The following is a 12,427-nucleotide window of genomic DNA, read 5'->3' as shown; positions in this document are numbered from 1 at the left end:
CTCCAGCAGTAACGGTGCCTCTAGGGCTCTGGCTGCAGGCCAGAACATTGCTTCTTGAACCATTAGCCCAAACTTTGCTGCTATCTTCTAAGAATTTGTCCGCTGAGAATTTATTAAGTGACGACAAGGCTGGAGACTGGGAAATGCTTTGCACTGCAGTTCTTGTGAATAGTGTTATGCTAGTAATGTCCCATCTCTCAGACTGAGAAACGCTGGTTAGGGCTTTGCCTTGGTCCAAGATGCCTGAATGCGTTGGTTCGCTACCTTTGGACAATGGTGACAAGGTTTATGATATCCAGTAATAATGGAGAGCTGTGACTCTGAGGATTGCTGTGTCAGAAGAACAAAAACACATTGCTGAAGAGTATTGTTTAATAGTTGGCTTTGTATTGGGAGATCTTTATATTAAAAAGAAATTCAAGTGCTTTTTTTTAAATGAGTGAGTTTTTCAGGTCATGCCTTTAGAAATTGTTCAACAACTTTTCTTTCATCTAAAACTTCATTTTTTAAATTGCAGATGATTGTAAGCCACCAACATAAAACAATACTTTCTGCAAGCAGAATTTGTTACAAGGAGTTAAAGATTGTTTCCGCTGAGAAGGAAAGTTAAAAATGGAACTTTGGCCATGTGCCAAATTCCAGCAACTCGACAGAAATATTCATAAGGTGGATCAATAATTAAGCCTGCTATACAAAAGTAATGTTGTGTTCTGTCAGATGCTATTTCATGACTCAAATTGCTCTGCAGTGCCTGTTTATACATGAGTGCTTGCCTTAATTTATTTTTCAGCTGAGTTTTAGGAGTATTGCCAAGATTTAGGAGTTTCTCTTGGAGAATATATACCTAACTGTAAGTCTTCTGAGTTCTTTTCTGCTGGGTAAATTGTTACTGTAGTAGCAAGTTAGAAAATGGCAGGGATGGCAGTAGTGTTTCCTTAGCCAGTATGACTGAATAAATGAAAAAGAATAACCAAATTTAACTGTTTTGCTAACATGCGCTTATTTTCTCTCTCTGTTTTAATGTTTTCAGTCCTCTCTAGAGAGAGGGCGAGAGAGCATCAGGAGAAAGACATAGGTCCTGTTCATTTCTTTTGCTTTATCAACAAAATAGCAAACATCCTTGTAGTTGCAGAATCTCTATAACTGATAAAGGAAAAAAAACCCTGGATTTTCTGATGCTAGGGCAAATTTGCAGGAGCAGCTATTTATCCTATCTGTGAATGGAATGTTTGATACAGCATTCAATAAACCTGGTCTCTACATTTTCAAATGAAATAAAGCTTTTATAATTTGCAACTAAGGCTAGAGAGAAGAACTATATTTTATGCTGCCTTTCAAGGAAGAAGCTCAGTGCTGTGCATGGGATGGGTCTTGACTGAAAAATTGGATTGCCTCTGGTAATATTTTGCTTTCTGCTCTCTGTAACATTCTGTCTTCCAGGCTTGTAATTATATTTTGTATTTATAAAACATCTCCTACAAGAGCACTTAAGGCAGTGAAAACTAGCTTGGAAATAATTTCCCATTAATTAAGCTCCTACATATCACATGATTTCATCACCTGTATACTCATCTGTTATAGGTACTAGCAATGGTATTTTGTATGATACGTTAAACCCAATTATAGATGATTCATTTCAACTCCATCAATAGAACTCTTTGACCTGAATTAGCAGTGAGCCAGAATAATAATGACAAAGTTTCAGCATAGTCATGGTTTGCCAAGAAACTCATCTGATAGAAAATAAGCCACGTGATTTGAAATGGTTGGCAGTTTGTTTCTGCCAGGACCAAAAGTTTCCCTGAGCTGTCAGTTGATGATTACATGACTGGAACCCCCTTTTCACTTGGGGCAAGAGGATGCCTCTATTTGAACAGGTCGTGGGGAAAAGAGCAGTACTTCCTTTAAGGCTCCTACTTTGAGGGGGAAAAGAGGTGGAAATCCAGAGGAGACAGGTGACCAAGACTGGTGCATGGGGTCTGGTAAACAAGATTGCTGCCTCCAGCTGCAGCCCTTCCTCTGCCGTGATTTGTGATGTTGCGCTTTCCAGCGGAAGAGGCTATCCGCGCCAGTGGAACTGGATTGAGAGAGACGACTGACACACGTGGCTAGCACGGTGCTCTAGCCTTTGAGTACAAGACGGGCGTGACGGGAGCTTGTACCAAGAGCCCGTGAGGAAGCCCGTGTAGGTGTGGTGAGAGCTCTGGTTTGCGCTCGGCTGTGTTTGATGTCAGCCGATCAGCCCTTCGAATGTTCACGTGCGTGTGGGTAGTGCAAAGGGGTCTGCTCATCGCCTTGTGAAAACACGGGCAAGCTGCCTCTCAGCTCTTACGGCTACTGGAGCAGGAGGACAGTTTTGGAGCTTCTCTGGATTCATCAAGGAAGGATTTAGACACAACACTAGAGATTTACGTAGAGTGACCTAACATGCTGAAAAAGATCAACTAGTGGCTCTGGTTGTCTCTGCGAAAGCTGATTTCTGTCATTTTTTTTCTCACCATTTTCTTGGTGTGAAAGGTGTTAAGGTGAGACAAAAATCTGTTGCCCATTTCGGTGCCCTAACTATCAGCATATACCTGTGCTGATTTAGGAAGTCCTGAATTCTGTACAGTGGAACAGCTACAGTACAAGGGTATTGCTGTGCTCTGTACCCAAATACAGCCCATGGCCTTCTGGCTCTCTCAGGAGGTGGGAATTAAGGTTGAAATCTCCTTATGAAGAGAACAGTGTCAAATCTTGAACTGCCATGCTGTCTTACATCCCTTGTTATATCATTTAAAAATGAATGTGCGGCCTCTTCTTGAGGCTTGATCAAAATGGTGTTGTGTTCCCCCCACCCCCCACCCTGAGGATACACTGGCATGGGATTTTGCAGGCAAGTATGAACATGCTTCACCTCTGCCATCAGCAGAACTTGTACGTTTGGGGTCAGAGCTGCGCTGGTTGTGTTCACAACCACCAGCCACCTTCTGCTCAAGCAGAGCAAACTTGCATCTGTCTTAAGACAGATTGGTGTGGTGGCTCTGATTCTGGGAGGTGGAATCAGGCTGTGATTCCTGATCTGACTCAAGAGTCTCTGTACAGCCCCCCAAAAGCAGAAGAGAGCATACAAAATCCTGGGGGTTTCCTGCCTTTCTAGATGAGCAGTTAGCTATGGGAGCTATATGCTGCCTGCTGGGAATGGTTCTAAGCCACCTGGCTCGCCTCATGCTTTTTGTAAGAGAGCTTGGGGTTCGGTGCTGCGCTGTGGATTCCACCTCTGAGGTCGGATGTCATGTTGCTTAGCATTGTAACCTGCAGATGCATTTGGGGATTCAGCCCTACGTGTCTTACCCAAGATAACAGGGAGTTAATCATGAAATGCATTAAGGCTCCTAATTTTTAGCCTGTTTCCATAAGCATTGAACCATTTTTCATGTCTTTTTATATAGCATTCAAGAGGTTTGTGTTTTTTTTTTTTTTTTTTTGTAACGGGAACTGTACTCGGTTATCTTTAATTGGGACTGTATTAGTTTCTAGCTTACTGCTAGATGTTGCTTGTAAAAATAATAGTTTTGATGGTGCCTGTGTTTATTCTTAGAATTCTTTTTTTTTTTTTTTTGCTTATGAAATCCTCTTTGACTCAAAGATGTTTTTTCTTAAATGCCAATTCTGTAAACCCAGTAGGAAACGCTAAACATTAAGCTGGTGAAATAATAATTGGCAATATGTATGAATAGCATCATTCTTTGTGATATCCAAGGGCCAGAACAGAATTTATCTTGCTGTCAATACAACTTCAACAGGAATTGTGTGGGTGTATCTGAGCACTTATCTGAGCCATTATGCAGCAGTGGCACAAGTTAATGGAACAGACTGTCAGGGGGGACTGTAGGAAGTAATCACATAGGAAGGAAGATGTGATTTATGTATGAGATAATATAGTGTATATAATAAGAAAGCTTGAAAAATAATGTGTGGAGAAGGTGCACAGATAAAACTGCTAGTATCAACTCATAAAATAACACTTTATTTTTAGCTGCTTATTTCCTTCCTGAACTATAAGTTCCAATAAGCCTGAAATCTTCCTGATTTTGGTATTTAATTCAAACTAAATTGCATTTGGGAAAGAGAAAAAAGTGGTTGTCTTATTTCTGAAAATGACAGTAGGGAAAAATGTACCGTTTAGGAACGTACTAAAAAATTAAGATGACCTCCGTACTTGTTCTCCCTGTGTCTCCCTTTGTCCGGAACGAAAGGTTGGGCTCTGTCAGCTTTTTTGTGACGGATATGCCTTTTGTTAATTTTGAGAGAATTCTGTCAAAAATTAATGAGCTTATAAACATTAAGGTGGGGGGGAACACCCCAAATCCTGCAGTTTGATCAGGACAGACTTCTTCATAGTAAGTGTATTTTAGCAGCTAAATTGCACAAAGCTTTCCTTCGAAAGACATGTATTGCCCTGGTCTACGGTGCTGCAAAGTGACCCGGCTGCAGGTGCCAGGAGAGCAGGAAGCCTGTCCCTCGATGCTGACGTGACACCACGGGGGACGAGTGCAGGCTGCCTCTGTACGCAGCCCGGCCCCAGCGCAGAGAGGGCGAGAGACAACGCCGTGGGAGAGGTGCCGGAGGGAACAGATTGTGACTAGGAGCCCGGCGTGAGGAGTACTCCGAGAAGCAAGGGGTGACTGGGGTAGCTGGAGCCTTGGCTGGGCTGCAGAGCTGCTGAGATGGGAGGGAGTTAGAAAGCTGAACTGGGGTGAGGGGGAAGGCACTGAACGACATTTCCCCAACATCAGAAACTCAAGGAGGAGTTTTTGAGAAAGGAAGTAGAAGAAGGATGAGAAGCCTGGGGAGTGGAGATAGCTCTTCCCCTGGTGGGGACAGGATTTAGGGCAGCAGAGTGGTGGTAGTGGGACAAAAGTGCTGTGAACCCTCAAACTGAGGATAGACGGGGAAGGGTCTGTATTCTCTCATCATACTCTCCTTTGCAGGCTGTAATGTGACCCCCAAGTTGTCTTTGTCCAAAATCAGTAAGGAGATCACACTTGTGCCTGCGCACATGCATGGATTTGTCCAAAACCGGTAAGGAGATCTTGCATGCACACGTGCACACACATGCCGGCTGGGTAAGGAAGCTCTGTCTTATTTTGTGCAGTTGGTGGTAACAGATTGGTGATCGTTAATATTTATTTTGTTTAGATATTAATGATTGGTGTTCCAGTCTCTTATGTTTTTGCTTATCTGCTGATGTTCAGCTTTCCGGAAAAAGAAAAATCCAGGGGAAGAAATTTGACTTGTGCAGCACACTCAGAATTGCTGCTCTACTGTTGCAGCTTTTTGGTTTGATGGATAAATAACAGTCACAGCTAGTGCCTTTGTCAGCTGCATGCAGCACAATTATGATGGATGGTTTTTTAAGGCTCTTTGACGTTACAGTTGTTGAGAGCTCAGTGGAAGAGCTGGATTGATTGCACTGGAGCAGCGTTTGCCTGGAGTGCTGTGTTTGCTGTGGTACAGTGATGCACTGGCATCGCTCTCTACTCGTCTCTCATATTGCTTAGCTAATAGGCCTCAACTCAGGCGTGAAGGAAATAAATTGGGTAAGTGGATAGCTGAGGTCGTGTGTCCATTTGCTCTTTAGCCCTTTTGATTAGGGCTTCTTATCTATTGTTTGGAGTAAGCAAAAGGGGAGTAAGTAGGTAAATGTCCATGGGAGGAATTATTCCAAAATAGTTATAGCAGGGCTGGGAAACCTTCCTAACCCTGCGTACTAAAAGCTTTGTACAGCTGAGGGCTGCAGAATGTGCTTCAGCTGGGGAAAGCTGTGGAGGGATGGGGTTTGGGGGTAGGCGCCAGGTGGGCGTTCTCTCCCGGGGAGCGAGGCTGCAGCGGCTGAGCCCGTGGTCTGGGCTGGCAACGCCGGCCTCGGCCTCACCGGCCTCCTGCGGTGACCCAGCACTCGCCCCGTACCCGCACGGGACCACGCGTGACTGATACCCTGAATTATTTTCTGAATGCTTTGTACGTTGCTTTCTTGTCCTTGAGATCTGAAATACTTGTATGAAGCATTAAGAAAACACATTGCAGGCGGATACTTTTGTCTTATCTTTCCGTATGGCTGTTAGATATCTGAGTTTTAAGGAGTAGACAAGTGTAAGTTCATGGTTTGCTTGAAGTAAAATCAGAGTGTGACAAGAAAATGGCCAATTGAGCCCAGTGTTTGAACAGCTGGCTACCAGCTGCAGAAATGGCTCACTGACTGAGCAGAATGAGAGTACTACCTAGGGTGCATATCCACGCGCCGGTTCGCTTTGCAGCCCTTCTCGTGCTGTTCTGGGAGCCAGTGTCACGTCTTGGAAGGGAAATACCATGGGCTTCGGAAGAGCAGGAGGAAGACTTTACATATCTGCTTATTGTAATCAAGGAAAGGAATCTTCTTTAAAATGTAGATATCTTCCTTGTTTTTACTGAGTTGTAAGGAACTGAACTGCTGTCTTAAACTGATTTGTCTTTTAAGTACTTTGCAAGCTTATTTTTGGGATTGCTAGCATGTGCTTCTTTTGTAAGCAATTATACTTGCTGCAAAGAGCAATCGAAATTTTCCGGAGTGCATGTGCCTGTTGTTGCACACTGTATGTATGTGAACAAGTGTCGCTCGTGATGATATCTAGGAAAAGGGGGTAACTAAATGTCTGTGGTGGGGTTGTGATGGTTCAAAACCTGGAAATGGCCCTGATTAAAATTCAAAATGTCATTTCAGAGCTCTTTATGTAAGACGTATTGTTATTTGTTGGTGTTAAAGATAAAAAGCTTGATGATGTTTTTGAATAAAATACAAGTTTAGGACAACAGAGTATACTGACTGGACTGCCTTTTTTGTGTTTACCCTATGATTTTACCAGCATGCAAACATACTTGCATTTTTTAGCATGGAGATGAAACCAGGCTGTTTCTGCTGAAGTAACATGTAATGTGCTCTGCTACCTCCATGTCAGCAGGATGGAGCTTGCAGCACCTGCAGAGCTCTGAGCTGCTTTGAGCCAACCCCCGCCCCGCCCCGGCTCTCACTGCTTTGCTGTGATGAACCTCTGACATCTTTTGCAAATATTTATGTGGATATTCTCCCTTAAATCCTAGCAGAAGGAGAAAGTAATCAATTTTCAATTGATGATATTTCAGCTTATCGTTTCCTGCAACTGCAGTGTACTGACCCAAACGTGAATGCAGAGAAAACACGTGCTGCTTTTTATTTGCTGACTACAGAAAGGATGTTTTTGGAGAACACGAGATGTGACATCTGTTTAGTCAATGAAATATTGTAGTTTTCATTGCATTGAATGTCTTCCTTTGCAGTAAAGTAAATTCTGCATTTCAAATTACCTGTTTGGCGGGGGAGGTGGGAGGTGGGGGGGGCTGTATAACATTTAAAACAGAACAAAAAGAACCTTTTATCTTACAAAATTTGTTTCCTTTTCAGCAAGGGAAGCCGTATGTCTTTGATAGAGTGCTACCTCCTAATACAACCCAGGAACAAGTTTATAATGCCTGTGCCAAGCAGATTGTTAAAGGTAGGTGGTGTTTTTGTATTCCCATTTTTGATGAGGAAGAGAGTGTACCCCTGCTCCCTCAAGCTATTTAAAGATAAGATAACAGATGTTTAGTTGTCTGTATCGGAGTTTAGTAATTAATAATTCCAAGTGTAGGTGTTTGGGTTTTTTTGTTTGCTTTTTTGTTTCAAGGACAAAAACTTGTGTGGAAAGACTAATAAAAAATAGCTGAGGGAACTGGAGTAGTTTTTTCTTATTATCTCCTTGTGTACGACTGTTGTTCCATGCAATATTTGCTTTTGTGATATATGGTAAATGACCAAAAGCACATTCTTTACACACTGTAAGAATATTCAGTGGGGTATTAGTGTGCAGATGCTGTGTCTTTGAATGGAAGGGTGAACTATTAAAGGAAAATGTAAAAGGCACTGATTTTTGCAGCTGCTTTGCATGCAGATAGCCTGCATTTAAAAATGAAGTGAGAACACAGGTGCCTAATGGATTGCACTCTGAAACAAAACCTCCATAAGCTTACTTTGGTTTTAAGATTTAACTTGAGAACCAACTTTTTGAAGCATTTTAATTGCCCATCATACTTCCCCCTACCCCCCACCTTCCCCAACATCACCTTCAGACTCTCCACTGACCTCTGACTGATAGTCCATCCATGATGATACTACAACTGCCACAGCATCTCGGAGGTTACTAGCAGTACTTGGCTGGTTGTTCTCCAGTCCTGTGCAGTATCCCTGTTCTCCCAAGATATGATTATTCGGTCCTCTTTTTGTTTTTAAATCAAAGTATGCAAAATAGCAGAAATGGTGTCAGAGCTGGTCTGAGTTGTGCTTTTATAGCAACACAAAGCTGTATGTTTAATGCTGTGGGATTTATGTGGCATGAGAGACTCGAGGCTGCTCAAGGGTGCAGGGGCTACTGGAACAGTGTTGAAGAGCTCGGTAACATCTTATGCAGGAAACAGAATCTCTTGAGACCTTGTATGTGCTGCCTGTGGGGAGAGGTCCCTGCAGTGAACGGTTGTGATGAGAAATCCTGGATTTTGTTTTGGAGGAAATTGGTTGGCTCACTCAGAGAACCTTGAGCAAATTAACATGCATGCGGTCTAGATGATCTGGGGATCAGGACCAGAAGCTAAATTATTTGATGTTGTAGAGAGAAAATGAGTCATGAGACTCGAGTTGTCTGTTCTCAGGGGGAAGCCTAATTACAGTAACTCTGCTTTTAGATGGATAAGCCTTCATTAAAAACTGGTGAGATTGGAGCTGTAGAGCTTAGAAATCATTAGTTCCAGATTCCAGACATGAAGCAGTTTTCCAAACTTCTAAAAGTTGAGCTACGATATTGGAAGTATGTGCTAATGTTGTACAGTTGGTGTCAAATAATTGTTCTGCCTTTTTTTACCATGACTGCTCACACGGTGCTTGCAGAAAGTGCTCTCGGTGCTGGTGAGGCATTGGAAGCCAAGCACGAAGCCACCGTTGCTTCTTGTGTTCTCACTGCAAACCACTGCTGGGGTGGCAGGAGCGGCATGCTGCTGTATGTGCGCTTGCAAAGGAGGGCATTTGGATCATCTGTGGAAGCTGGTTTCCTCTGAGGCTGCTGAGAGAAATAAAACCCTCCTTGAGATCAATTCACAAGACCTAAATTGATGTCTAAGTCTTCTTTCGTTAACCATATAGAACGCCTGGCCTCCTAAATTTAGGTACCTAAAGCTCGTGCATGTTCCAGAGCTCTATTTGAAGATAGGATTGAAACCTGCTTTTGTATGTGTGTTAACTTGAGCTTTGTAGATACTTTGAAAAGCAAGTTTGGGGAGGGGGTGAAAGAGAAGGGGACAGAAGCTATTGAAGTGAGATTCTGGAGCATTGGGCTCGGTTTTCCCAACATGAAAGACATGAGACTTTCTGGGTGAATTTCGGTTAGTCACTTTAACCTCTTTGTTCCTCATCTATTAAACTGATAAAAGTACTTCCTTTGCTGTCAGTCTATTTATATGGTAATGCCTCTTAGGTGATTTTGCTAGCATCTGTACAGTGGTTATCTGTATTGGACTCTAGGCTTGTCTGAAATTTTTTGGTTTTGTTGGGGTTTTTTTGGGGGGGGGGGGGGTTGCTGCTCCAATACAAATAACAGCAGCGTGAACTATACTTAAAAAAAAAAAAAAAAAAAAAAACTGCAAAATTATTAGAGTATTACCAAAAACTCTACCCTGTCTAGACTTAAACTTTATTGTTCCTTACATTTTATTTTTTTAATTTAAGGCCTAATAAAGTGAAGAATATGAAACATACGGACTTATCTTTGATAGACTTGAACAATGTAATTTACCACATGGAAATATTAGCTGAGTGCATTACACCTTAAACCTTTGAAATGCTCTTTAGCTAGAGTTTTGAGTTACCATTTTTTATCAAAATTCATTATGCTCCCATAAAATGGCTGATGGTTTTACTGTGATTAATACTATGAAGAATGCCAGCTGGCTTAACAGTCTCGGAAGCAATGCTTATAACAACTTTGTTGACAATAAAAGTGATCTCATGGAATGAGGTATAAACAAATGGCTGAGTAAGTGAGCTGATGTATTTCATATTCCATATATGAGAAACGTAAGGAACAAGGATTTTTAGAGAGGGGCGAAGCAATCTGTGTGTTACTGTGATTTGCATGGGGGTGGGTGTTGGAGCTTTGTTCAGGGTACTGCCCAAGGCCGAGGCTGCTGGGCTGGCCAGCTGCCCCGTCCAGCCATCTGACGTTTCTTACCTGGCCTTGCTCCTGAGAGCTGATCCAGGAGCCTGTACGCTACTGCTCAGTGGGCTTCTGCAGCAGGTACGGGGTTAGGGCAGGCTACACATCCAGGGACCAGTGCTGGGCTTTGTGGGTGGCTTTGTCATTTTGTCTGTATTATCCACCGATCAGCTGAGCAGATATGTGCCTTTGTGCTGATGCTGGTCCCTGCGTTCTGGGGAGTGGCACTGCATGGGGAATCGCTACTGATGCATACAACCGCAGTTTACAGACTGCTGTTAAAGGTTTTTGACCAAACTAACAAATATTGCTAAATATAAAAGACTACAACAGTGTGTGATTACAAAATCTGCTGCTGTTCTTGCTTTGCTTCCCATGGGAGTCTAGTGCCATAAAACAGCTTCACCTTCCTAACCTGTACAGAATGATGTCTGTATCTGGATTTTGCATCTTTCCTACATTTATAGAGGGAAAATATGTAATGGCCCAAGCTATTGCTGAGCACTGTAGCTGCAAGTTAGTGCATCTGTGAACATTTATACATTTGTGTGCTCTGTAAGGAAGAGAAAGCTGATTGCTTTAATGATTTTTGGGTGGTGAGGTTGCGATTGATTTCTGAGGGGCTCTCACTGGGTGCCCTATTGATTTTTCTACTCCCATTACAAATACAGCACTTGAATGCTTCATCACAGGACTAGAGAATTTGGATATGGTGAGTATTGGACTAAACTTGGTCATAAAAACGAAGCTGAAAGGACTTGCCTAAGTCCATTTGATCTTTCTTCTTGCCGTTAGGACTCCTGTAGCTGTCAGTGGTGCACTTTAAAGGCCTCCAGGGAGGGGTTTTGCGGCCCTCCTTGGCAGGTTGTCCCAGCGGATCACTGCAGTGCCCCGGGCTGCTGCCGCTGGATTTTTTTGAATGCCGAATCCGAATTTTTACTGCTATGGTTCCAGACTGCTGCTACTTGTCCTATCCAGTCTCATCAGGAAAAATGTCCAATGGCAGCGGTTGAGTAGCTGGCTTTTGATTTTGCGGGAAGAAGGTAAATTAAAATGAAAATCACTGTGGAGAAAGTTGGACCAGGATTTAAGAAAAGCACTTGGCTTTTTTGTTATGAATTAAATAAAATTGCCAGTTGTTCTTTATCTGATCACTTGTTCATCTGCTTATTTTTCCCTTTTCCCTCACTCTTTCAATTTTGTGCAGACCGTTTCTATTGGGGGACTGTCTGCTGTTTTTATTCAGAATATTAGCGATCTTAAGGAGGAAAACCTCAATAAAAATCCTCTTCTTCCTCTGATACCTCTGACCTTAGTAATTGCAGATGATGCAAAGGCTTATGGAGTGAGGGAGAGATGATGCCTTGGGCATAACCTGTACCTGCCTCTTTGTAAGTGGATAATGCTGAGGATTACTTTGAAATAAATGCAGTATTTCACTTTGACTCTGGAGAGAGAAGGTTTTAAAATTCTGATGGTGTAATTGATGTTTACAACATTGCTTGACCTTCATGATATGGCTCATGTAAGAATGTGCATAGACTATTCTAAATGATTTAAAACAGTTTGTTGACTCTGTAGTTTGTGGGATGGGAGCTCAGCGTCCATCTCTCATGGTGCTGGTCCCATTCCACTCGAATGCTCCGGCTTGCTCCCCAAAGAGCTTCGCGCGAGTGTTGCTCCGTTGTTTGGGAGCTGTGACCTCTTCTGTGCAGCTCCCCCTCCTCTGTGCCACGAGTTGCAGTTGTCACGTGTCCGGCGTGCCGGTTTTCCAAGCCGCTTCACAGCTCCTCGCAGCCCGCTCATTAGCTGCCGACCAAGCAGCAGCCTTTACTCCTGTCTGCAAACGAGAGCTGTGGAGTTCTCGGGCAGCTTCCTTTCCTGCCCTCGCTGGGCCTTGCAATAACATATTCCTTAGCAAAGGTCGGGGGGAAAAGAGGCTGGCAGGAAAAATGAGGGCATCTGTCCAGGGTGGATTGAATTCTGAATCAAGAAGAAACTCTTTCTTTCTCTTAAATTATTAAGAATTTACCCTTTACTTTCCTAAACAGATAGATTTGCATTCCTTATTTTAACTATTAAAATGATGACTTGCATTGAAATGTAAACTTTTTACAATGTAAGACCCCCTT

At 42.8% G+C, this 12,427-nt stretch overlaps 1 protein-coding gene across 1 annotated transcript in view; it reads left to right on the top strand.

Annotated features, from left to right (window-relative positions):
* KIF5C (kinesin family member 5C) overlaps positions 1-12,427 on the top strand; it is a 95,082-nt gene that overhangs the window by 18,577 nt on the left and 64,078 nt on the right. The window contains exon 2 of the mRNA XM_026097578.2: positions 7,460-7,550. Coding sequence (XP_025953363.2) covers positions 7,460-7,550 — 91 coding nt within the window. The remainder of the gene's footprint in view (positions 1-7,459; positions 7,551-12,427) is intronic.

The sequence above is a fragment of the Dromaius novaehollandiae genome, chromosome 7 (genome assembly GCF_036370855.1).
Source record: "Dromaius novaehollandiae isolate bDroNov1 chromosome 7, bDroNov1.hap1, whole genome shotgun sequence".
Lineage (NCBI taxonomy): Eukaryota > Metazoa > Chordata > Aves > Casuariiformes > Dromaiidae > Dromaius > Dromaius novaehollandiae.
Note: the sequence above shows the minus strand (reverse complement) of the source record. Positions and strands in the feature narration are given on the sequence as shown.